The sequence below is a fragment of the Halichondria panicea genome, chromosome 1 (assembly GCF_963675165.1).
Source record: "Halichondria panicea chromosome 1, odHalPani1.1, whole genome shotgun sequence".
Classification (NCBI taxonomy): Eukaryota; Metazoa; Porifera; class Demospongiae; order Suberitida; family Halichondriidae; genus Halichondria; species Halichondria panicea.
Window position 1 is genome coordinate 14,516,786 of NC_087377.1, and position 26,625 is coordinate 14,543,410.

Consider the following 26,625-nt stretch of genomic DNA (forward strand, 5'->3'; position numbering starts at 1 on the left):
ACTAGTTTCTAGTACTTTTTAGTACTTTTTGTTGTCAGTTTTTTCAGCTGAGGGCAATGCAATGTACAACACCACGTCTTGGTTTGACTGATCTACAGCATGGACTCGTTTTGCTATTGGTTGGCTGCTTGACAAACTGTAGAAACAGGCCGTGTATAGTTATAATTTTGTTGTACTTGTAATATAATTTTATGTTACAATTTTGTTGTTCTTGTAATAACAAATAACAAGTACAATGTATAATAATGATAATGTAGCTGATCAGTTACTTTGCTGGCTCTTCATCAGTACTCAAGCTGGCAGTACTAGAGCTTGGCAAGCTGGCACTAGAGCTTGCCCTTGAGAAAGAGCGGCCCAGTTTCTGTGACATGTTGCTGCTTTCAATCAACCTTCTCAATCAACCTCTGTGGTAGATTATTAATCAGTTGCACAGTGCATTGCGCATGTGCAAGAAATAGCCACACCTTGCTTCAATTAATAATACTGCTAAAGCTAGCTAGCTAGCTTAGTTGCACTAAAGAATCAAAGTTACTAGTATAGTATAGCTAGCTCTTGGACATTCTGTTTGTCTGCCACTAATCTATACCAGTAATTCCCAGGCTCTGAAGACTCATCAGAGAAGGTGGGGCTCTTAGTGTAGTTTTTGCAGAGAAAGGGGGGGCTCCAGCCCCCAAAGCCCTCCCCCTCCCTACGCCCCTGTATAGGGTCTTTATAATTATCTCTATCTATGATCTACATGTACTACAGCCACCAACAGAACTCAATATCTCAGGCTGACAGTGGAAATGAAGGTATAAATAAATGATGTAGACACAATCTTGAAATAATGTTTATATACCTATCGGATGGTGGCGGTATAGTGTGGCTTGTTATAGCAGCTCTTACTGTCTTACGATACATTATATATACTGTTTCACACTCCCTCCCATCAAGCCTGCCTTTGACATTGCATAGTCAGTCTTGCATCGTGTCACTGCATGTGTACTGTGGCCTGGTCTATAGGTAAAGTGGTTTCAATCAGTTACTCGCAATGGACAGATTGGTGAGCTGAGTCTCACAATACACAATAAAACAGAGGCGTAAAATTACAGGAAAGAGGCACTTGCACCCGAAAAAAGACACCACACTCATTAGTACGTGTAGAACAGGGGCGGATCCAGGAATTTTGAAAAGGGGGGGCAGTTTGAAGAAAATTGTTACTAAAAGAAAGGTCAACAGTTTTTTTAAAGCCCAATCAGTGTAACTTTTCTGATCACGGATTGATTCAGTGATGACAGTATGACATATACATAGTAGCAAGAGATAGCAGAAATGGATGAAATTTTGCTCTTCAACTTCAAAAGTCTACAACTAGAGATTGTCTGCTATTCTGCATGCTGCAATAATTTATTGCTGCTCTAAGCCACACCCACTTCGTGAGCCAGAAAGAGGGGGCACATGCCCCTTGTGCCCTGCACTGGATTTGCCACTGTATAGAAGAGCTCTTTTCTGCTCTGGCATTTTTTATATATACCTATATACAGCCAGCAGTATAGAGCTAGAGCTATTAACGCAATAGTGAGGCGAGTCACATGACACAATATAGTTCAGGAGGTAAGGGCCTCCTCTGCCTCATTGCTATAGTTACGCCCCTGCATGTTGTATATAGTAAAGTATATAATTAATTCTTTCGAACCGCTCTATTTATTATGCAGGTTAGCAAATAATATAATATCGGTGCACATAGTTATTATGCAACACATAATTATAACATAAATGGTGATTGTTGTTGATATAATGGATAATAGTATATATATGTATAGTTATTCATTACGTTATTACACTTTAACATTGTGTGTGCAACTCTTTTAAATACTGAGTATGCAAGCAGCAAAAGGGGGCTTCCCTGGGAAAACCCCATGAATTGATGCGCATGTTGAATTCCACATACCAGTTGATAAACAGTGTGGGCTAAACGGTTATCTGTAGCCACATCACACTATATTATTCACGAGTGCGAGGATAAAGTGGGTGTGTTCATAGGTGCACATAGCACGTATTTTCAATGTTGAAACTGTCAGTATAGCTGCAGGGGGCCGTGGCCACAAATTATGATAGTTCATTACCTGGGGCACGCGGTGTCAGTGGCGGATCCAGAAGGGTTAGGTTCCATGAACCCCTTTTGCTTTTCTCTTATTGCTGACAAACTATAGGCTTTTTTTGCTGAGTGAGCAATTTTTAACAGCACCACACGTGGCTATTACTGTGTAGAACGAATTAATCAAGCCCCATTTACACCAAGTTTTTAATCCGGGTTGAATCCGCTAATCCGCGCTCATGTAAACGGCCTAATCCGAGTTCTAATCTAATTAGCGAAACCACATCAGGATGTGGTTTCGACCAGATTGTATCCGGGTTAGGCGCCGTGTAAACAGCTGTGTAAACAGCTGCACCAGATCAAATGCGGGTTAGAAATTGTTGTGGTTGTAATTATGCCTCGAGGCGTAGCCGCACTAGGGATACGGTAAAGCCAGAGGAGGAATGCCAGTGTCAAAAGGTCACTAATTAAAACACCACGTGGCCCTATGTTTTACATGTAAAACTGAGTTTACCCTCGCGCCCCTGAGTTTATGCACCATCAATAGCTTGATCCTCTTTATAATCACAACAGAAATCGGTTGAGCTATCGCGCCCCAGAGGAATCAGCTCTAGAGATGAGATCCAGGATTTAATTGCAACCTTTGACCTTTTATTGCATTCTTCAAAACCACAAGATATAGAAATTAGCTTTCCGTGGCTAGGGTATAAATTTTGATGTACTGGCTTGCTGCACTGGATAGATCTAGGTATGTAAGCTTTCCAAACAGGCAAATAAAGAACAGAAGCGCTAAGCTGCTATATGCAGCAAAGGTCAAGAACCCAGAACAAGAATGTTTAATCCTTCATTAAACATGACCCTATTGACCCTGGCGTTCCTCCTCTGCGGTAAAGCTGACTGTGTGTGTGTGTCTGTGTGTCTGTGCATGTGTGTGTCTGTTCCAGCTGTAACTGCTCAACGGTTGAAATGCGACGAAAACTAACAGCCAATGGATTTTGATTCGTGGATTAGCAAACTAAAACTTTTTTCTCGAGTTATGACTAGTTTGACTCACATTGAAGGCTGTTACAGTCTCTTTAGAATCTTTCATAGCATCATCTGTTCGCACAAACTTTCTATTCAACTTATGAGTTAGCCTTGCACTAAAGCGCTACCTTTTTGTTAGCTAAAAGAGTCAAAAAGAGCTGCTAAAGAAGCTATTATTTTTAGTAGGTATTATTTTTAGTAGGTATTAGTGAACTTGCAGACACACCCCTTATTCCACGCAGGATGTAATGCGCATGCGCGCTCAATACCAAGTGTAAGAGGATCCATTTTGAACCCCAGATCCTGGCAGAATCAATTTTCTTTATGTTTGAGCATGAACTTATGTAGAGTACTCCTGCATGATCATCACTTGAGAATGAGGTGCGAGGTGCGCTGATGTTGTTTGTCGACACTTGTGAGCAAGGAAATGTGGTGGCGGCCATTGGAGGAGGCAGAGATGGCAGATAAGACTCAGTGAATTGGCTTCTGGCTACAGGCACAATGTCCATACGAGGCTTTTTACCGTGTAGGATGTATGAAATGTTTTCTTGCTGCTCTAAGGAGGTTCGCTTGTAGCTTCTGATCTCTTCGATACTGCGATGGCCTGTGCACTCCATTACGAGTTGTTCATCAACACCACTTGAGTACAACTTGGCTGCAGTTGTGGCTCAGAGCGAATGGTTTGTTTTGAATCCTTGTATTCCTGCTTTTTTACACATGTTCTACACTATGTTCTTCAACTGAAGGTATTATGTCCCAAAGGTGCTCGGGAAAACCAAAAATCTTGTTTAGGTTTTGTCAGAGGAGAGAGCTCGAGGTAGAACGCATTGCTCGGGCGATTATGAGGACACAAGCTAATCTTAAACAGCTCAACAAAGCATCTCTGAGGATTTTCGGGATTTAAATAGTGAACCACTACTTTGGGCTTGAACTTGCGTCCTTTCAATCCTCCGGGACGATTCTTCAATATGTCGTTCATTTCAAGGCTCACAAAGTTCAATCTGGCAAGGATTATGGCGAAGTTGTCTGTGCTCACCTCCACTGCGCAATGCAAAATAGAGTCCATTCATGAACACCATTGTGTTCAAAAGAGCGTCCGGCTGTGGTCTCTTAAGAGTTTTTCTCCCACAGCAACTCTTCTTCTTCAAGGCAAAGTGGTTCAGCCTGCTTACGTACAGAGCCAACACCAGCAGATTGAAGTCACTTCATTTCAGCATCTAGAGAAGCACGAAAATCAGCAAACTTATAGTCCTTGAAGACATCAATATCTGGTCTTCCACAGTTCTGACGTAAATGACGCATAATTCCAGAAACTATATATTATGATGGAGTGAGTTTGGAGCATACTCTGCACCTTTCTTTGTTCTGATTTCCATCAAAAAGCGACTCAGCCAGTACTGAAGATCTTGCTTGTCCAACTCTGCCCGTTCACGCTCAATGTACCTTACTTTAAATTAACATTTATTAGAACCTTATTAACACCTTACGTTATGTAATATTTACTACTACCTTAACCATGATTTGATGTTGATGTTGATATCATACTCTTCTCTCATTGTTAGTGCTCCACTTCCTCCCTTTGTTGTTGTGCAAGCCTCTGGGGCCCTGCTCCATGTATTTAAGGTTTTGTTTGCCTTTTTTGCCTCACTTCACTTTAACTTTGTTTTACCCTGTGTTGTCAGTTGATGTTTTGCTTCTCAATCTAAGAATTTGGTTAAGCTACACTGTGAAGTCAATTTGTCTATAATTAGTTGTTGTTGCCTATAGCTAGGAGCCTGTCTCTAGCTAATTTGTCTAGCCTGTCTAGAATCCCTCAACACCAAGATAAGAGCTCAACACTGCCAGTTGTGGAATTTCAACATTAATTTTGACATTTGTTGCCTGTTGCTTGCCCAGTTCCTTGCCCAGTCTTGCCATACTTTCACACAGTAAGAGGAGTCTTCTCGTGTCTTTTTGGGTACAGACTCAACTCTGGCTTTAGCTACCTCCACATCAGTCACTGGAATGGTGAACTTGGCTGCGCAGGTGCAGTTTCAGGTTTCTGGTATTGTTTGTGGCCACTCGTACTCAGTAGGGCTTCAACTGCGTTTTCTAAATTCCATCTTGGGTCAAAAGGTTCAGTTTCACAATCAGTAGGAGAGCTAGTAGAAAGCGTAGCACTGGAATAGCATCCCCAGTCATACCAAGTGTTTCCAAGACAATATACTACTTTCTGTGATTGTTGGAATTCTGTCTTTAATACTTTAATATCTCACAGACTACTGACTATGCCTTTGACAAAGGTTTGCTCCCACTGTTTGGCTACAGGCCATTTAAGACGACCAGTATGCACTATTAGCTATGGACACCCCTTTCTTGTAACAATCAAAGCACATAAACTATTTACCTCTTCTATAACACTCTAATACTTTTGAGCGAAAGCAAAAACATGGCGAGAGGCATTAGCAAGCGCACTCTTGCAACACTCGTTGATATAGTAAGCAATGGCTTCTGTTGTGATACAAATGTCCCATGGCACTGCATGGAGTGATGTAGAGGTGACAGGTAGTCAAATGTGACCTTTGATGTACGAAAGTTTGTCAACCAATCTTGGGCAGTAACCCTATCCCACCAGTCACAGCTTCGAGTTTTCTCCCACATCAGCCTATATCGAACCTCGCTGTAGCACCAAGACTTACACTGCACAAAAACAGCATGTTCAGATTTTCTTTCCTCCTCCTGAAATCCAACAACCGTTGCTTCCTTTCCATTCTCCTAAGCTTCTCTCTCCTTTCAACACTCCTTCTTCTACAAACTCTTAAAAACCGACAATTGCACAAACTCTATCATCCTCGCCATACTTCTCAACAATGACTTCGTACAAGGACTATACTAGTTTCTAAGCAATACTTGTATCTTATGGCCTAAGGCATCTTTTATCTACTTACACACATGATCTTACCTTCCAGAAGCATCCAGGGCATGCACCTCCAAAGTCATCGCAAACGACGATCAAGCCGTCTCAGCTTCTTTCTTCTTTAATAGCACTAGGGGCGTTTCAACTCGCTTTTCTGGCACGCCTATCGTTTACACACATGCGTACTAACCCAAATACAATTTGCTCGTTTGGACAAGAACTGACCCAGATTCAATCCGGATTCGATCTGGATTGAATTCTTGTGTAAACGGGGCATATGGTAGAACTAGCTCGAGGCCAGAAACAATTACATATGTAGTGAATAAGTTTGTGGAAATGCATCCTAAAGGAATGTAAAATTGTATTGGGACTGTGCGTGGGTGTTCTAAAAATTTTACGCTATTGGAACCCCCCTTTTCTTTTTCGTGGATCCGCCACTGGGCTGGTATAGTAGTCATTTGGTTTTGTACATTTACAGTTTATACTTATGGATAGCCTCCACACAACAATTTTTAATAGTGGCAGATTTCGAGTTAAAACTTTGTTATCGTTATAAAAAGCGATGAAAAGCTAAGAAGCTAAGAACTTGCTGCTTGCATGTCGGTTAGCTCTGCACGCAACTAATGTTTTTTCTGCTGTTGCTGTTAACTCCCTCTCCTTTTTGCATTTGTTGTATCATTTGCGGACAAAAAATACAGCACAGTCAACATTTTAAAAAGTATTGCTGTATCAAGAAAGAATTTGAGCCTGCAATGAGAGGTCATCTGCCTCGTGAAAGCGATAGCAAATCTGAGTTAATCCATGCAGGTTGCATGTAATTGTTTAGAAAGTGTGTGCAGAAAGTCCTGAAGGTCTGCACAGAGAGACTGTATATATATAGTTGAGAGAGAAAGCTTACTTACTTACAGCTACGTGAAATACCGGGGTTTCAAGGATATTTTTTAAATGACACGCATATTTTTGGCTATAGCATAAATATTATTAGAGGATTGAAGTGCTAACCCTCCAGCTATTGAGAAAACCAGAGGAGTGCTCAGTAGTAAAAAAGCCTCGGTCCCAGGCCGACTTTTTTTAATGAGTGAAGTTGAAAATATTGGCGGCCTAGCTATAGAGACAACAAGGCTGGGAACGAGGCTGAACAAGCATGCATGTATACTGGCAATTAAGGTAAATAGCACTCAGCGAATAATTATGCCTCAATGCGCATGCGCAAGCAAGGTATAGTGTGTTTGCATGTGTGTGTGTCTGTGAGACTGCTATATACAGCTGCTCAAGGATTATAGCCTTGATTCCAGGCCACATTAAAATCGGCCTGGATCAATAAAGTTCAAGTAAAGTTTCTACTGATAGGTTTTTGTCATGTTTTCTTGGATTTTAATTCGTGGATTGGCAAATTTTAGTTCTCAAGTTATGCCTAGTTTTGCTTACTTGTAATGCCTTTTCACCCTTTTCAGAAGAGCAAAACTTGTCCATGAAGTGTTGTTATACTCTACTTAGTAGTTATAGCTCTTCACTAGAACGCTAGCTATTGCATGGTAGCTGCAAGAGTGAGAAGAGAGCTGCAAGGCTCTGTCCAACTCAAAGCCATTAATTTTACACTTGGACTACTTTTGGTATTGATCATTTTTAATAACAATCACGGTCCATCATTATATACCCACTCTTCGAGTTTCCATAGGTGCCAACTGTCCCGGGACAGTCCCGGATTGGACGCTCTGTCCTGTGTCCCGTCCGGAAATTGCTATTTATCTGAAATTTCCCGGATTTTCAAGGTTGCTGCTCCTGAGCTGGGATAATACAGTCCAAAGAAGCTCAAAAATACTGAAGCTATGGCTTGAAAGCTTAAATCATGAACAGAATTCAGTTTCTTGCACTATGCTGTCCATCTATCACTATGATCAAAACATTGGTTAGAAAAGAGGGGTGGGGCTGCTGCACACTTTTGTGGGTGTGACTCTCCAGGATGATCATACTGAGCATGCGCAGAAAGCAACTGCTAATAATAAATCTCCTCAAGTGATGACTCCTAATTTTTTTGTCCCGGAAATTTTTCTTTGGAGATTGGCACCTATGAGTTTCCCTGTGATTCTGCCGCAATGCAGTAAAATTAATTAGTATTCATCATGATAATTATATAATGTGTCATATGAAAAAGCTATAATAATTATTGCTATTGTTATGTAGCTTTGACACCTCCACCGAGGCATCAGCATGCGCATGCATGCACCTCTGGTGCTTTCATTATACTAATTATGCACATATGCATGCATGCATAAATGAAATATGTCATTTACAGACTACTGTGCACTTCCAGTGTGTACTACACCTGCTGATCTTATGTATTCTTACAGTTGAAGGTCAGTTAATCATTTCCTTATATACATTATATAGGGATTGTAATTTTAGACTTGCAATTCATTACTTCACCTCCCTCAATTAACTGCTATGTTCCTATGAAATTATGTGTATAGGTATAACACCTTTCGTGTCTCTGACTGTCGAGGGGAGTCTAGTTGGTGAACACTGTCCAAGAACAGTCAGACTGTTCTGTAAGGGGGTGGATTTGTCTATTTTAAGATGGAGATATAATGGCGGAACTGGAATCTACTCGTTTTCGACCACTGACTTGCCAATGATCTCAATTCTGTCTAGTCCTGCTTTTATGTCCGTAGAGTTAACTAATGTTACGCAAACTCCGAATGATCCAAGATTCGCACAATTTACTTCAGTTCTGATTGTGGATATTGCTCAACTTCAAGCTCAAAATGTAGCAAGTATTAATTGTGGGGACCCTGGAACAATTGCTACCGAACCAGTTAATGTAATTATTCTCAAACCGTCTGTCCCCAATAATCCTGTGATAACTGCTGTGACTGCTACCTATAAGTTTGGCCTTTTGATGACCCTTGAAGTATCATGGATGGAGTTGGTTAGTACATCATCATGCATGCTAATGTAGATATGCAATGACAGTTAATTGAGTCTTTACAGGAAGAAGTTTGCCTGGAATTCAAGACCTCGCTTGTATACATGCTGAATCTAACTAGTCCACTATCACCACCGACTGTTGTTGAGGATGACCGAATTAGTTGCAGAGGCGGGATGTGCGTTGGACTGTTTTCAAATATTTCAGAGAATGTTACAGTAGTGGAGGAGTACACTCTGTCACTGAGTGCTAGAAATGACATGGGATTAAGCAAAGACTCTGCATATCAAAACACAATACGTAAGTCACTTTTATAGATGTGATTATTTTCATGTTTACGTAACTGCATAGAGCAACAAAGTGATCAATACTTTACTCCTGAAATCTTGAATTCTACCAGCTGCGAAATATTTGTTCGATGTGTGTCAACATATACAAGTCTAAACAATGCTACATGTTCTGTGTCATATGGTATGAATGCCAGCACTGTCACTTTTCTACTTAACAACACAAAATTACGTGTTTTAAATGAACTTCAGTCAGCTGCAGAGTCACACTTATTCGTTTTCTCGTTGATGGTTGATCACATTTTAAGAATAAATGTCATCAAAGAGACGAGTATTTCAGGTAAGATGCATGCATAATAACTTTGTGCATGCATGATGATTGACATTCGTAACATGTACATATAGGTACCTGTGAGAGAAAAACGAATAACGCTGATATCGATACAATACAATTTGTCGTCCTTTTCACATTAATAATTATTGTTGTGGTGTTGATGACGGTGCCAATTATTATAATGTGCCGTTTTGTTGTTGGAATTAAGGTAAAAACGCATAATTATATTTTTGAGTGTGTCTGTTAAGAGAGCCGGCCATAATAACAAGAGTCTTGTTATTATGACTCTTGTTATTATGGCCGGCTCTCTGTCACCCATGCATGCACTTAATTGCACTTCATTGACAAGCCATTTTGTTTTGCACGAATTGGTATAATGATTAAAACTCACTCTGAATTACAGCCACCCCGTTACTCTGTATAAAATTAATAACAATTAATGCATGGTCAGTTCTATTACTTAGCCCTTAACACGATTGCTTACCCTTTTCTATAGCACTGTAACAAAAGTCAGAAGCCTAAAGAAGAGTATCCAGTGTCAAAAAATAATGACAATTAAGGTATCATGATAACCAATAAATAACTATGTGATTCATGCTCAAATGAGTTTTATGTTATAGTTATACTATGGTTGCTAGGCAGTAAACCCACCAAGCACAAGTGCGGAGCCCGAGGGCGAGATGTGGTTTACGTTGCCATAAATCCCTAGCAACCATAGTATAAGTGTTATATATCCTATGTGATTGGCTAGCTAGAATTGCGCATTTACTCCTCTACCATGGTAACTCACGTTCAAACTATCAGAAAGCAAAAAGAAAGCATTGAGGAGAAGCTTGCTCTGTCAATAGCTAGCTAGCTACAGGTACTATTGCTTACTGTTCGACGCCAGAGTTCTTTTAATATTGCCACGCTGTCAAAGAAATGCTAACACTCTGAGCCCCGCTCTGAGTCCTCCTCCATGACTATAAAAGCCTGCACAAACTGCTAAAGCCAGCCATACCCACAGAGCTAGAGCCAGACAGTGCACAGTGCAGTGCATACAGTGCCAAGGCGCAGGCAGAGTGGTGCCAAGGCTCTCAGGCTCCACTAGCACTTGGACTGCACTAGCTCTCTAGTTTGAGAATCTCTTATCAAGTGCCTCACTATCATCCAAACATGTCTGGGGAAATATCAGAGGGAATTATCCTAGTTATCCCCTGGCATGGCCATATCCTAGCAACCGCATGAAAACAGGATATAATAATATTATAACAAAACCCCACAAGCACCTGAGTGCTTACTGCTATATAGCTTTCTCCCCTGCATGATGATAATTGTTCATCAGTAAAATGCCGAGAGGTAAAAATTAAAGTGCATGTGAAGGCTGTTGCTCTGGCAGTACATTTTCTTTGCGTTTGTAGCTCCCAAATAGCTAGTACTTTTATGCAAGGGCTAACTCATACAAAACTTTATGTCGGTGAACTGATTCTACAACAATTCTGAACGCAACAGCCTTCACTGTATCCATAACTCGAGGTATAGTTCGTACCTTTTTGTTGTGCAGATATAAGTATAAATAATTCCTTGTAAAGTCTAACATGCGTTCTCTCTCTCTCTCCCTCACTCTCTCTCACTCTCCCTCTCTCCCCCCCCCCCCCTCCCTCCCTCTCTCTCTCTCTCTCTCTCTCTCTCTCTCTAGTGTTTGAGTGAACTACGATTTGGTCCATGGACAAAAAAACCTCATGCACGTAACAATTTGTATGGCTGCACCTATAATTATAAGCATGTTTTTTCTATCTATTTTTCTACTTTGACCATAGAGACTTGTGTTTCAGTGTTTTCTATTTCATATCATGTCTAACTCATTGTCACTGAGCTATTGTTAGCATCATTTACTATTAGTATAAAAGATGATAATTTGCAACCTTTTGGCTTAGCTACATTGTATAGGACAGCTCTGCAGGCTTCCGTATATCTTTTCTCTAGCTGTCTCCATGCACAACATTCTGATATGTGACCAACCTCCTCTGTATATAAAAGCAATGCAAGACAATAGGGTGGTGTGTGTGTGTGTGTGTGAGAGAGAGATGTACGAATATTTGGGTGATTCATACAAACATTTGCACCGACGAAAATTACTCGCTATTTTTTTGTTAATTCAAATGTTTGTATGAACTGCCAAGTTAAATTTTTCGTATAATTGGGGCGAGTGAGAGAGGACAAGGATGAACCGCTACGTACAACAATTAATTTTTTAGCCTCATTCCAACCACTGTTTCGCGTTAAAATGGGGGGAAACCAGTCTAAAAAGAGGCTTTGCAACTCGATCTTTGCACCACAACCAAAGCTTTCCTTGAAATAGGTTTTTGAGCTACTACTTGTCATACAGACCGAATGTCTGGAGCTAATAGCTAGAGATTCTTCTATCATAATGACTATAGGCCTTGGCAAATTATGCTTTGTTTTGATTACTCTCAAAAAGTCAGCCTATTATTCCAGTTTGGTGTACCGATTATTCCTTAAAGACATCAAATTTAATCTCATAATTGTTAAGTATTATAAATGTATACCTATATATATATAATTATACTTAATCTAGTTACCATGCGCATGCAACCCCTACCAGACCGAGGTTATATATGGCCTTAGCTGAATGGTTTCCTAGTACATTGCCCAAAAACCAGTGGCCCTAAACTAGCGTTGTTCCCAGGCTTTACTTTTTCTTGTTCTTGTCTGTTCTCGAGCTAGAGATGATGGGAGGCACTAAAGAAGGACATGATGGACGTCATCGTGAAAGAAAAAATAAAGCCTGCATAGTATACGAAGTCGCGTGATCCATATACATTTTTATGAACGTGGGCGATATGTAGCCTACAATCGTGACGTAGAGTATTCTCCCACGCATTAATTAAAAAAACACTAGCTAGAAAACATAATTTTTGATCATAATTATTCTCTTTTTTGGCTGCCTCGTTACTCTTATTATCACACTATGCAGACGCACCGCAATAAATGCGGGGGTGTAAAATCGCACGCTATGCGCATGGCGCCATTTTTTCTGTGCTCTTGAGCACCGCCTGCTTCAATTTCTAGAAACTCCCCTATAGCTTTAGCACATACAGACACATGGACAAAAACACACTACCATGCGGCATAACAGTTATTAATTTTGTCCATCTCCTGCAATTAAGCAACAACATCAAACCACACCCACACCCACATCTCCCTCGAACAGATAATAATGCATTTGGTTGCTAGCTGGGCGTAGCCCGGCACCCGTTCCCAACGGGTGGCCGGGTGACACGCTTATCCCTTTACTGGTCAAATTGTTGTAAATTTTAAACAACAATCTGGGAGGGAGCGTGCTATCAACTTGTGAATGTTGCATGATATTGGATTCTGTGGCAGATTGGATAGTATCATGAATGCGATTATCCTTTGAAGTTCTGCTGAGCTGTTCAATTAGGACACTTAAAAAAAAAAGAAGGTTTAAAACAAGCTATACAGCATGTAGGACTGAGTAGTATCCATTGGTAGACTCTCTGGACTATCTTGGTAGCCATAGAATATTTTCGAAGAGGAAACAGCAAGCCATTTGTGTACACAGGCACTTCACAAGTGGACACAAGCTCTACAATCGTCTACATGCTTGCTAAGCAGCTTAGTTGACCAGAGTGCAGCTTTTAAAGGCCACACATACTTCCATCGAGGCAGCAGCAAGGCATAAAATCGATGGTTAGTTTGTGCACAGCCATTGACCCACGCCCATCTCTACAAGCCATAGCCACTTCATTGGGGGCGGAGATAACATCAAGCTAATTTGGTGGGTTGGGCTCAGATGCAAACTAAAGTGATGGAACTGTTCCAGATTGTGTGCGATTGACCTGGAAAGGATTTGTGTTCACACTCAATGTACATATACCTTACTAACATTAATTTCTTATTAACACCTTATGTTATGTAATATTAATTTTACTACTACCTTAACCATGATTTGATGTTAATTCTCTGCGAGCCTCTGCATGGCCATGGGGCCCCACTCCACGTATTTAAGGTTTTGTTTACCCTTTTTGCCTCACTTCACCTTAACTTCACTTTAACTTCATTTTACCCTGTATTGTCAGTTGATGTTTTGCTTCTCAATCTAAGAATTTGGTTAAGCTACACTGTGAAGTCAATTTGTCTATAACTAGTTGTTGTTGCCTGTAGCTAGGAGCCTGTCTCTAGCTAATTTGTCTAGCCTGTCTAGAATCCCTCTACACCAAGATAAGAGCTCAACAATTTGTATATATACTGCATGTGTTATGCAATCTGCTCTGTAAGCATCATGAATAAAATTAGAATGCTGCTCCGTTTGCTTATGAATAAAATTATAAATTGCACTTTCGGTTATGAATAACGTTGTCTTAGAAATACTTAATTTGTATACTGCATGTGTTATGCTAGTCTCATGGATCAGCCCCCTCCTGAGAAGGGGTCTGAGCACTCTTGTCTTGAGGTCATTTCACAGTGGAATGTGCCAGACCAATGGAATGTAATCAATTCCTGACCTTACGCCCCCGCGTATTTGTTAATTGTACAAGCGTCAAGCGCAGGCATCTCTCTATTTCTGAAGAAGGTGCTTTAATCTATTACATGTATGTCTTTTGCCTGTGGTGCTAACTCTCTGGCCCAAGGACCCCTGCTTGGCTTGCTTATGCTTCGTAGCAGCGTCTATGTATGAAGCGTTTACCATGCGTAATGCATGCGTTAATGATTATCCAAATACGTTAAGCAACGTGCAGTTCTTTAGTTGCCTCCTATAATATCACCTGACTAGAATAAGTCAATCTGATTGAGCCGCTGGAATTCCAGCGTGTGCAACAAAACTACATCAAGAGTGCTCAGACCCCTTCTCAGGAGGGGGCTGATCCATGAGACTAGTGTTATGCAATCTGCTTTGTAAGCATCATGAATAAAATTAGAATGCTGCTCCGTTTGCTTATGAATAAAATTATAAATCGCACTTTATTCATGCAGTAATTGTATATACAAGTATACGATAACGTTGTCTTAGAAATACTGCAATCTGATTGGGCGCACTCCTCAGTGCATATATAAGCATGTCCCCGGCCACCTGTTGGAAACGGGTGCCGGGCTACGCCCAGCTATAGGTATTTGGTTATTTGCTTCATCCTGGAGTGTGTGAACTGGGCTATTTGACATCAGCCTCCAGCTATACATGTACAGTAGTAGACTCTCGCTATTCCAGCTCTCTGAAGTACGGTCACCTCGCCATTTGGTTTGGCATGGATTGCTATATATATACCGTATATAGCGGGTAATTTTCTGGGGGGACAAAATATTCATGGTTCAGCAATATTGAGACATTTCGTGGGTAATATTTATATTTTCGTGGTTGGAGCTTGCACTGCAGGTAAAGGTAGGCAAGGTCGCTTCATTATTTGTGGTCAGACTCTCAACCACGAAAACCACGAATATTTTGCCCCCCACGAAAATTACCCTCTATATATACGACAAAACTCACCCTGAAGTATGGCCACTCGCTATTCTGAATACTGGTCAGTGCTGGAGTGTCCCAAACCAGGTTTTCAATGTAATTTCAATGTTACGGCCGGATATATATGACGTTTTGGGTGTGGTTTGCCAAAGACTTGCCACAATGCTCGCAGTCCTACAGCAGTACTATAGGCTGGCTCAGATGCACCATCTCCTTCAGCTTCTAAGATCAGCAGTACAGTGCATATGTGGTGCACGCTCGTCCAATGGGAAGGCAGCAAGATCAGACCTCAGGCCATGCTGAACTCTATAACTTAACTTTCTTATTTTGCCACAATTATTATATTTATTCATGTACTTGTTCCCAAAAAAATACCAGGCCCCACCTTTCTCTTCGCGGCCTGGAATCGAGGCTAGAGTCAACATGTTCAATTGGAGAGGGATTGGCCTGTTCGCGTCCAGGGTGGGGCCACGCCCAACTAGGACTGTATATCTAGCCTCGGTCCCAGGCCGATTTTTTTTAATAGAAAGAAGTTGTCGGCCTAGCTAGAAACAACTCGGCCTGGAATCGAGGCTAGGGACAGCCCCTCCCAGTGTATATCCCTTTCCAGGTCAATCGCAGGAACCTGGAACAGTTCCATCACTTTAGTTTGCATCTGAGCCCAACAACCCACCATGTTATCGCCGCCCCCAATGAAGTGGCTATGGCTTGTAGAGATGGGCGTGGGTCAATGGCTGTGCACAAACTAACCATCGATTTTATGCCTTGCTGCTGCCTCGATGGAAGCATGTGTGGCCTTTAAAAGCTGCACTCTGGTCAACTAAGCTGCTTAGCAAGCATGTAGACTATTGTAGAGCTTGTGTCCACTTGTGAAGTGCCTGTGTAACACAAATGGCTTGCTGCTTCCTCTTCGAAAACATTCTATGGCTACCAAGATAGTCCAGAGGGTCTACCAATGGATACTACTCAGTCCTACATGCTGTATAGCTTGTTTTAAACCTTTTTTTTTTAAGTGTCCTAATTGAACAGCTCAGCAGAACTTCAAAGGATATCATGATACTATCCAATCTGCCACAGAATCCAATATCATGCAACATTCACAAGTTGATAACACGCTCCCTCCCAGATTGTTGTAAAATTTACAACAATTTGACCAGCAAAGGGATATATATGTTGTTAGACTCTATGGTTAAACAAGATCAAGACTAGACGTGACTAGACTTGAGAATAGAAGTATAAAAAAGTCAATGAAATGAAATATTTGCTGGTAAGTTATTAAAATTGATGATAATAACCTAAGACAACCAGAGTTTACATAAGGCCTAGCAACTCTCATACTCCTGCATGTTTTGCACTGCAGAAGGAGTTCACTGCATGTAAACACAAGCAGTGAACTCCTTCTGCAATGCAAAACATGCAAGCATCATGCTAGAACTATAAGTGATCAAGACCATTAATCTATAATGCTATCATTGCTATGGCTGTCAATGTTGAGAGAGAATCCCTTCCAAGTTTTCCAGACCAAGCTCACCATCCAGCTGAGCTAATAATTTGTTGTTCCTGAAGCGATCATCATTTGCAAACCAGTTCTGTGCTCTTGCCAAATAAAACTTTGCTGTTTCTCCGAATCAAGATGTTGTGTTCTGTAACATTATTTTGTGTTAAGGCTAAGCTTTAAAGCTAAACAGAATCTAGTCCAGCAGTATAGTCAGGGGGCGTAACCAACGATACAGGAAGTGGGCATGGCCCAAAAAATTCGGCATGCTAGCGCGCCGATTTGTTCCATTTCATAACCTGACCACTCTAAAGTTGGTGGCTACGGCCCTGTACATGCACTGCATTATAATTATACCATTCCTCTGGTTTCTTTAGTATCATGTCACCAGCCGAGGGTTTGCCTTTAGTATCATGTCACCAACCTTGAATAGAAAGCACATGATAACTAAAAGCACAGCATTGTTTGACCTCATATGAACTGCAATGCCATGTAATATGTAGCTAGCTTTTAGAGTGCTATAGGTCTAGCTAGTTCAGCACAAAACAAAGGTCTACAAATTCATTGCGTCTGTATTGCTATTTTGCTGTTTACAGTCAAATCTTGAATACATACACTGTAAAAATGAAGTGCGGTGAGCACACTTCAGTGTATTATGGTGCCATGCATGTATAGGAAGTTTACCCATATTTCCTAGAAGTGAAATATGGCTCGTATTCACTGAAAATCATCTAGGATACAGAGTAAATTAGGAAGTCATAGCATGATACGTCCACTAACGTAGCACTGTTAAATAATTATACAATTATGTTACAGTATACAAACATGTATATAGTAGGCCTGTGCCAAATATTCCGGAATCATTTTTTAGAATATATGCACTGTGAAAATAGTTTAATGATATTCATTGAGTTACACATACGCAGTAGCTCAAAACACGCCCACATTTTACATGGCTAATTTTTGTGATTGTTAGTCCAATCAATATTGAAACCATATTTTTTATGCTAAAGTTTGTTATTTCGCTGCTGAAACCCATTTTTTGGTGCTATATAACTTATAGGTGTTTTATGTCGCTGCTGTGTATGTAGCCTCGTTCCCAGGCCGATCCGTCTCCAATTGAACGCTAGGTCGACTCCTAGCCTACTGTGTGTGTTGATTAATTAAGTGTCATCAATTTGAATAATAGGCTGATAAGTGTGAATATAAATAATAGGTGGAAAAATTGGCACAGGCCTAGGTATACAGAGACTGGGATGCACTCTATGAAGAAACAAAAATGTTTGTACTTTATAACTGATTCAGGAACAGGTTGACCAGCAGCTTCAAAATTAATTTTACACTATCATGATGTCTACTCGGTATTAACGACAGGTGCATATAATTTTGTGATATTCAAAGTTGGGGAATTTTTGTTTAGGAGAGTCATTGAATGAATGAATGAATATTATTAGCACAAACATTTTACTTACACATGACTTGTTTTTATGAATAATAATTGTGATCACAAATTAATATCCAGAAGATAAAACACCGCTTTCTTGACATTGTATTGGGGGGACTTTGCATCTTACCATTTCTATCAACTGGGATTCAAGGTATATATAGTACAATTATTCAGCTTGGGAATTTTCTAATCTAAAACTGTGCATGTATAGGGATTTCACCAACAGTCAACCTGACTGTTGAGGGAGGAGTGAGTCTGGTTGGTGAACACTGTCCTGGAACTATCAGACTGTTCTGTGAGGGAGTGGATCTGACTACTTTACGTTGGCGATACAATGGGGACAACGTTATTTACTCATTTTCGACCACTGATTTGCCAATAAACTCTGTAACAACTAATCCAGCCTTCATAAATGTTGAATTAAAGTTTGTTGCTTCCACCCCGAATGACGAAAGATTTGGAAATTTTGTTTCGGTTCTGACAGCGGATATTGCCCAACTTCAATCTCAAAACGTAGGAAGCATTAATTGTGGGGACCCAGGAACAATTGACACGGAACCAGTTAATATTAGGATATTGCAACCATCTATTCCTATTACGCCAAGAGTATCTTTGGTTGTTGCTACCTACCATTCTGGCACATTAAGGAAAATTGATGTCTCATGGATAAAGCTGGTATGATCGCAACTATGTAATACAGACTTACGTCTACCGTATTTATTTTTCAGGAGGAGGATTGCCCAGAATTTGCAGCTACAGTCGTGTACGAGCTGCGTCTAACTGGAGTGCAGTCTCGGTCACTAACTGCCAACCAAACTAGCTGCAGATCTGAATTGTGTGATGAATCTTTTTCACTGAATTTTTCTGGCAAAAGAGCAAATGTCACTGGGTACAACCTCTCATTAAGAGCAAGGAATAACATCGGCTCTAGTGAGGCTGTTATGTACCAACTAAGTAAGTTGTGTGTGCTATTGAGCAATTTGGATACTGTACTAATTTTTAGCGGGAAGTTTTGCGCATGAACATTTTCATTATTTCCGGCTCACGAGGCTGAGCCCTCGATATCATCAGAAAAAATGTTTGTGGGTTGTATTCAATGCCAAGAAACTACACCTATACTAAGAGCTTTGCATGTGAAATATACCGGTGCATGTGTGGAAGTTTCTCCCAGTTTTATAAATTTGAATTAACTGCTCTGCCCTTGAAAAAAGCAAAATTGTTCACCTCACAAAAATGTCCCGCTATATAATTATACGGTAACATGCATGCGCTGCCTTCATTATTCAACAGAGCAGCAGAGCAATCAGTACTTCTCAACTGAAATCAATGCCACAAATTGCCCATCACTACGTACTCAGTGTGTATCAGAAGATTCAAATCTACGCAATACCACCTGTTCTGTGTCCTATGGAACTGATCCTACATTTATGGATCTCCCCAACAATATCAACTCTTCCTTTGATACTCCTTTCACGATAGCAGCTGGGCTTTCTTCTAACACGACATTTTTTCTGGCGTATTCTACACCCGTTCGAGGGTTGAATGCTATTATTCTGATAGTAATAAGAGAGACATTAACTACAGGTATATAACTGGTGTTTCACCTTTATGTAATAACGATATATATTCACGTGTATTGTAAATTACAGATATAATTATACACAAGTGTGGTTTTTGTTGGTGAAAACCACACATTCTTTACCGATATAAAGTGATATATATACATGCAGTAAAATCGATATAATGCATGCATTCATAAAATCAACTCAAATTGAATGCATGCATGCAATCCGTGCAGATGTATGTGAGCACGGGCCCAATGTTGCATCAATTGTAGCACCAACTGTGATCATTCTGATACTGCTGTTCATCATTGGAGTTGTTGTATTTTGTTGTGCACGAAAGAAAATTAAGGTGAGATGATAACTATAATAATTTATCTTGAAAGAGTACTCAGCAGTAGTCTACTGAGTAACTGAGTATAGACAGGTCTGCAGTTGCAGTGTGGACTTGAAACAGGATGGCATTAATTGTTGGTCTGCCATGCATGCTCCTATAAATTATATACTAGAATACTCACATTTCTTAGCAAGAGAAAACTGCTTGTGACTATTAGCTAAGTATATTTTTGTCATGTGTATGCACAGTTCAGATTCAGTCTGCTGTAGTTCACCATTCAATCTCACTCGCTGACATGCAACTTTGCAACATTTTCAATAATGTCAATTTGTGATAGTTAATCTGTTCTCAAAGACCACATCTACATGTATACTGATTCAGTTTATCATATTTTGTATTTAAAGTCATTATTATGCCTCGGTGCGCATGCGCAAGCGAGGTATATGGTAGTGTGTTTTGTGTGTGTGTGTGTGTGTGTGTGTGTGCATGTGTGTGTGTGTGTGTGTGTGTGTGTGCATGTGTGTGTGTGTGTGTGCGTGCGTGCGTGCGTGCGTGTAGTCAGGCTGCTACAGCTGCTCAAGGATCAATGAAGTGGCAAGTAAGAGTTTCTATAGACTTCTAGTCATAGATTTTAATTCGTGGATTTACAAAATAAAGCTTCGTTCTCGAGTTATGCCTAGTTTTGCTTACTTGGAATGCCATTGCAGCCTTTTCAGAGGAGCACGCAGCCAAACTTGTTCACCGAGTGTTGCTACTCTATATACTTAGTACTTAGCTCTGCAATAGAACGCTATAGCTATTGGTAGCTGCAAGAGTGAGAAGAGAGCTGCAAGGCTCTGCTGATGCATCCATTATAATTTTAGACTTGAAGTTTTTGCATCGATAGTTTTTAACAACAATCGTGGTCGATCATTATCCACTCTTTGAGTTTGCATGCAGCAAAACAAAAATGTTCATCATGATATAATGTGTGTATATAGAAGCTTTATGTTATGTAGCTTTGGCATCTCCACCGAGGCATCAGCATCTGCGGTGCTTTCATTGTCTCATTAAACACATTTAGGGTAATGTAACCTTATAATTATGGTATATGACCTCCCAATAAAAGAAACCTCTGAATAGCGGGCATAACCTCTTGCACCAACTTGTCCGTTATTCGGAGGTTCCATGGATGCACTGTAATTATTATTACTGATTCACTGTATTTAAGTTTGCGGTTTTACTTGGATGCAGCATGCAGAAATGTATACATGTAACTGTGAGAAGGATGACCACAAAACGGAAATCTCCAAAGCTGATAAAGAGTCTGCTGAACAAACAGATAATATGGTCGATACTAATAAGGTACTATATTTTGGAAAGCTGCCCATATAACAGTTCCGTTTACATATACAAGCCAAGAACATAATAGCTGTGGTCAGCGCTATATGAGGTGCGTTTGTGTCAAAACTGTGTAAAAGTGAGACATAATTATATATATGTCCATGGGTATTTATTATTAATTATGTTCAATACATGCATGGGTATATATGAATGTCCATGGGTATAATTATTTATATTATGTCTGTGGGTATTTAAAAATGTTAGTGGGTATTTCAAAGTGAGGGTATTAATTTATCAGAAAGTGCATGATGATACTTTTCAAGGTGTGGTTTTGTTATACATTATACAAGTGATAGTCATGTGACTGTTACATAACCTGCCACATGGTCACAATGCAAACCACGCCTCTTCACTCGAAGAAGGGCTGGCAACTGCAGTGCATGCATGTCAGTGGCGGATCCAGACAGGTTCCATGGGTTCCATGGAACCTCCCTTTCACACAAGAAACACTGGAGATCAACTTACCAAGCTAGCAACGAAGCTTGAATGATCGTGATCTGTAGTTACTAGTTTTATAATATTGATATGTGGGCAGGGCTCTCTAATGCGCATGCTCATTGCTTAGGAAAAGTGATGACTTTTTTTTTTTTTATTTTTTTTTTTAGTAAAATTGGAACCTCCCTCTCAACATTCTTGGATCTACCACTGCATATGTGGAGTTGCCAAGCTCATTCTATAGTGGGCGTGGCAGATTAGCTGCTCAGCATGCTCATGTGGGTGTGATTTTATGATATAAGTGGGTTGATGATGACGTTTTATTCGTATCTACAATCGGATTGGCGGTGCCAAGATTCTGGCGCACTCCATCACTGACATGCACACTGTTGCCAACCCTTCTTCGAGTGAAGGGGCGTGGCTTGCGTTATGACTATGTGGCAGGTTCTGTAACAGTCACGTGACTATCAGTTGTTATGTAACAAAACCACACCTTGAAAAGTATCATCACCTTCTGATAAATACCCTCACTTTGATTAATACCCAATGACATTTTTATTTACCCATCATCATGTAAATACCCATGGCATGGATATAATTATGTACTATAGTTAATGCACAGTTGCGAGTGCTCTATGGATATTATTGGCCAAGTGGAAGTTCGATGCTTCGAGAACTTCCGCGAGGCCAATAATGATAGAGCACGAGCGTAAAACAGTGTATTACCTGGTTTGTAGTTTTTAGCTTCTAGATACCAATAGCTATCGGCTCTAGTAGAGTAAACAATGGAACTTCGAACAACACGGATTTTCGAACGATTTAGCACCACGATAAGCAAAAACAAACAGCGATATGCAGAATCTGACCCTACACAAGCCGACTTACATGCCTTAGGAACAAGCTGGGTTGAATAGCAACGTCGTACCTCTTGCAATGATGACGTAATAATCCAGAAAACAAAAGTGTGTGATAGTTGGAATTTCGGAAAGAGTAATGTATCCCTGAACCGAGGTACTTGCCGCTTTAATTAGCTAATATCGAGCTTCCCATCAGCTTTAGTATGTCCTATTTAGTACACAGTAAAAACAGATTCGTTATAATAACATAAAACATCTCAAATAAAATGCATCATTTGAAATTTAATGTAGAAATGACAGAAATTTATGTCATTTCTACATTAAATTTCAAATGATGCATTTTATTTGAGATGTTTTATGTTATTATAACGAATCTGTTTTTACTGTGTATGTAGTGAACATAAGCAACACTAAAATTACTTCACTGCTACTCAAAACAAACAATAAACTTTCGAACAGTAAGTGCTGAATCAGCACTTTTAACACCCACGTGGATGGTTGTATAGCAGATTTTTTACAATCATCCACGTGGATGCATGGAGCAGTTGTATCATTCTATGGCTTAAAAATCAATTATTTTGACCACCAACCGTGCTCTACTACCAAACTGTTCCAAAAATTCCAACCACAGAATAATAGAGCACGGTCTGTGGTTACTACAGTTGTAGATCCTATAGTCTATGGCATTTGTTATGCCTCGGTGCACATGCGCAAGCGAGGTATACGGTAGTGTGTCTGTCTGTCTGTCTGTCTGTGTGTGTAGACTGCTACAGCTGCACAAGGATCAATGAAGTGTAAGTAAGAGTTTCTATATGCTTCTACTCATACAATTTTCTTGGATTTTAATTCGTGGATTTGCAAAATAATGCTTCGTTCTCGAGTTATGCCTAGTTTTTGCTTACTTGGAATGCCATTGCAGCCTTTTCAGAAGAGCACGTAGCCAAACTTGTTTACCGAGTGTTGCTACTCTACTTAGTAGTTAGCTCTGCACTAGAACGCTAGCTATTGGTAGCTGCAAGAGTGAGAAGAGAGCTGCAAGGCTCTGCTGATGGCAGCCACTTGAACTTTGGCATCGATCGTTTTTAACAACAATCATGGTCGATCCTTATCCACTCTTTGAGTTGCATGCCATGCATATGCAAATTAAAAAATGTTCATCATATGTAATCTGCTTTATGTTATGTAGCTTTTGCATCTCCACCGACGCATCAGCACCTGCGGTGCTTTCATTAGCATAGTTTTTCCTTTGATCTTTGTACAAAAAAACTACAAATATACGTATATATGTCTCACTAATTTGTATACTACAGTTTTGAGACAAACGGCACCTCATATATTAGTCAGCTGATGCCCCAATAACAATTTATTTACCAGATTGCACGTGCACAATCATGCATGCATGCTGATTGTTTCCTGTAAGTATATAATACAGCACTCACTATAATAATATCCTGCTGCATGCATGAACATTCTCCCCTTCTTTCGTACTATATCCTCTACTTTCCCTTTCTTTGATTCCCCACTATATATACCTCTCTTCCTTTTTCTTCGCCATAATTACTATTTTGCTATAAATATTATGTACATGGCAATTCGTGCCACAAGCAGTTTATTGGCCCGGTATAGTAGATTGTGGTCAAGGGCCTTTACATAGCCATGTAATAACTAATTTATTGCCTTGAAAACCATTTTATGCATATAGAAACCAGCATAGAAACCAGCATAGAAACCTAGATGTTAAGGTAATTTGCAGGTAGTTTAATTTTTGTTCCGTTTTTGGTGGCTGGATTTACAATATTGTATAGTAAGTGCATCGCATATAATTATGCTGTCTAGTAAATTTACAACAGGAACCACAACCGTGCATGTGTCTCATTCATGTGTCACTATATAAAAGCAATGATTTGAAGTATTGGGTGGTGGGTGGGCGTGGTCTCAAAAAGGTCAATTTACCCCAGTGCATGCAACATACCATAATTATATTGGCCCTATACAATATATACCATATATACTGGCACTGCTATTCGTTTGATCCCAGAGGTCAAAAGGCAACAAACTTTCATACATAATTATACAGCATATATACATGTGTATTATAATTATAGTGTTTCATTATTATAGTTGTTGAACTTCAGTATATCAGTGCATGCATGCAAGCATGTATACTAACATGCTATGCAGGATCTACATGAAGAGCATGCAGGTAGTGCAAATGTGTCCAATCTTATTGAAGATTTCGAAAGCAGAGGAGGAGGTATATGACAGATTGCTAAAAAAGAACATGCACTAATCGCGAAAAACATGTGACTGATTAGTAGACTATTATAGTATCGATTCATTTATTAGGAATCCGTGCAAATAATTATTATTGTATGATATTGCCATGCATGTTGATGTTATTAGGCCACTGTTAGTTGCATACTTGTTTCAGATGAGAACACTAGCTCAACCCGATGAGGGAGGGAGGTCTTCATTATCCATTATCCCATTTTTTGATGACGTCATATCTTGTTTTTTTAAGTGACGAAAATACACAAAAGGACGGAGTCTGAACATAAAAATAGACAAAAATTTTTTTACGCACTGGCTTTTTGGTGCACAACGCAACTTGCACATGGCACATGGTAAAATAATGCAATGTCGGCAAACAAAAGGACTTTGACCTCAAATAATGGCTAACATCAGCAATAATGACTTAATTGAGGAGGTGAGCAAAACCGAGGAGGGAGGTTGATCTGAAACAAGTATGCAACTAACAGTGGCCTTATTGAATCTAAAGGCGTGCAGATAACGATCCATTAATTATAAGCCTTTAAATTATTATTATGGTCAAATACAAGACGTGCATGACTGAGACAAATTCTGTGCACGTGGGTGACCATAGTACAAAAGGATAATAATTATTACTAATAATAAATTTACTATTGAATCCACCCACACGCAAATGGTGGTTACCAGCTAGGCCCTCTGTGAGCGGGGCTGGGATCGAGGCTAGTAATTCTATTAATATTAATAGGTATAATTATTAGGGAACTTATACCATTCCAGACAAGATGACATATCACACTCTCTCTCCGTCCAACCACTTAATTTGATCTTTGACCTTATCCGATATCATAGCATAGATCCTATACATTAATACGTGCAACAGGTGATCGAGAGAGTCTTCAGCGTTAGCTGCAGTATCATTAGAAAACGACTCGAAGGTGATCTCTCGTTCGATTTCGAGTAGTTCCACGAGAAGGATGGTGTGGTGTGTGATGGGGGCGTGTGAGGGTGTGATGGAGTACAGTGGAACCTCTGTTAACAACCACCTCCGAATAAGGCCAGTTGCTATATAACGGCCAGGCACCCAGATCCCAAATGAACAGTTTGTGTTCAAAACAACCTCTCAACAATTAAAGGCCACCTCTGTATAAAGGCCAAAACATTGTTCCCCAAAGGTGTCTGTTATATAGAGGGGTTTTACTGTAGATGCATGGTTTTTGCATGTACTGCATGGGTGAGAGAGAACAGTATCAGTGGACGACCATCACCTGTAGCTGCAAGGAAGAAGGGAGTGATACCGAGTGCCTGGAGGTATAGCTATACTGTGCGACTATTTTTGTTGGTGCAAATTTTGAATGAACCACCAAGTTATATATTTCGTATAATAATTTTCTGTTATCTTTTCAAATTAATACTCTAAAATGAAACATACGAATATTTTTACCGCACGAAAACAACCCGCTATACACGGTATCTAGCCATCAGTTATGGTGGTCCTACTGATCCATACGCTTGGTTAATGTTCAGTTCCATCTCCTCTTTGGGTGACACCTCCTCATAAACAGGACCAGCTGATGCAGTGGTTCCTACATTGGCTTGTCCTTCAGCTGCCGGGGAGTACACTGCCTACTTACATATGATCCAGTATGTCAATAGAGCACCACAAGCACAACCAGAAACCATTGCCACAAAAAATTTTACAATTGTGCATATCACAGCTGTTCGCAGATATCGCAGTTGACACTAGTCACACTTTGTTCAATAACAGTAGTAGACAACAGAAACAGCATAACACTCATAACCTAATCATAACCTA

General features: G+C 40.0%; 2 protein-coding genes across 7 annotated transcripts; one reads left to right on the plus strand and one right to left on the minus strand.

The window, feature by feature from the left end:
* The first annotated feature begins 460 nt into the window (after positions 1-460).
* On the plus strand, positions 461-24,945 carry LOC135351421 (uncharacterized). Of its 6 annotated transcripts, XM_064550433.1 has the most exons (9): positions 461-622; positions 748-791; positions 8,296-8,356; positions 8,471-8,928; positions 8,991-9,225; positions 9,277-9,552; positions 9,618-9,754; positions 10,043-10,106; positions 11,225-13,691. In XM_064550433.1, the coding sequence occupies exons 2-8, from the start codon at positions 786-788 to the stop codon at positions 10,103-10,105; spliced, it is 1,236 nt and encodes a 411-aa protein (XP_064406503.1). In that variant the 5' UTR covers positions 461-622; positions 748-785; the 3' UTR covers position 10,106; positions 11,225-13,691. The 6 variants fall into 6 exon arrangements, 5 of the variants coding, with proteins under 5 accessions (XP_064406503.1, XP_064406495.1, XP_064406511.1 ...); XM_064550425.1 differs by lacking the exons at positions 461-622; positions 8,296-8,356; positions 8,471-8,928; ... (3 more) ...; positions 10,043-10,106; positions 11,225-13,691 and adding exons at positions 18,043-18,118; positions 18,179-18,642; positions 18,696-18,921; ... (2 more) ...; positions 21,100-21,210; positions 24,723-24,945 and having other exon boundaries at positions 629-791; XM_064550417.1 differs by lacking the exons at positions 461-622; positions 748-791; positions 8,296-8,356; ... (4 more) ...; positions 10,043-10,106; positions 11,225-13,691 and adding exons at positions 16,102-16,292; positions 18,046-18,118; positions 18,179-18,642; ... (3 more) ...; positions 21,100-21,210; positions 24,723-24,945.
* On the minus strand, positions 3,248-4,312 carry LOC135351656 (transcriptional regulator QRICH1-like). Its single transcript, XM_064550723.1, is given in 3 exon segments — positions 3,248-4,089; positions 4,091-4,219; positions 4,221-4,312. Coding segments are annotated over 3 exon segments (471 nt in total). The 3' UTR covers positions 3,248-3,839.
* Positions 24,946-26,625: the final 1,680 nt, after the last annotated feature.

Excerpts from the sequence above, each read along its gene's own strand:
- LOC135351421 (XM_064550409.1), top strand. Across the intron at positions 18,119-18,178 it reads TCTATCAACTGGGATTCAAG|GGATTTCACCAACAGTCAAC; the intron begins GTATATATAGTA and ends GTGCATGTATAG. Across the intron at positions 19,552-19,765 it reads AAGAGAGACATTAACTACAG|ATGTATGTGAGCACGGGCCC; the intron begins GTATATAACTGG and ends CAATCCGTGCAG.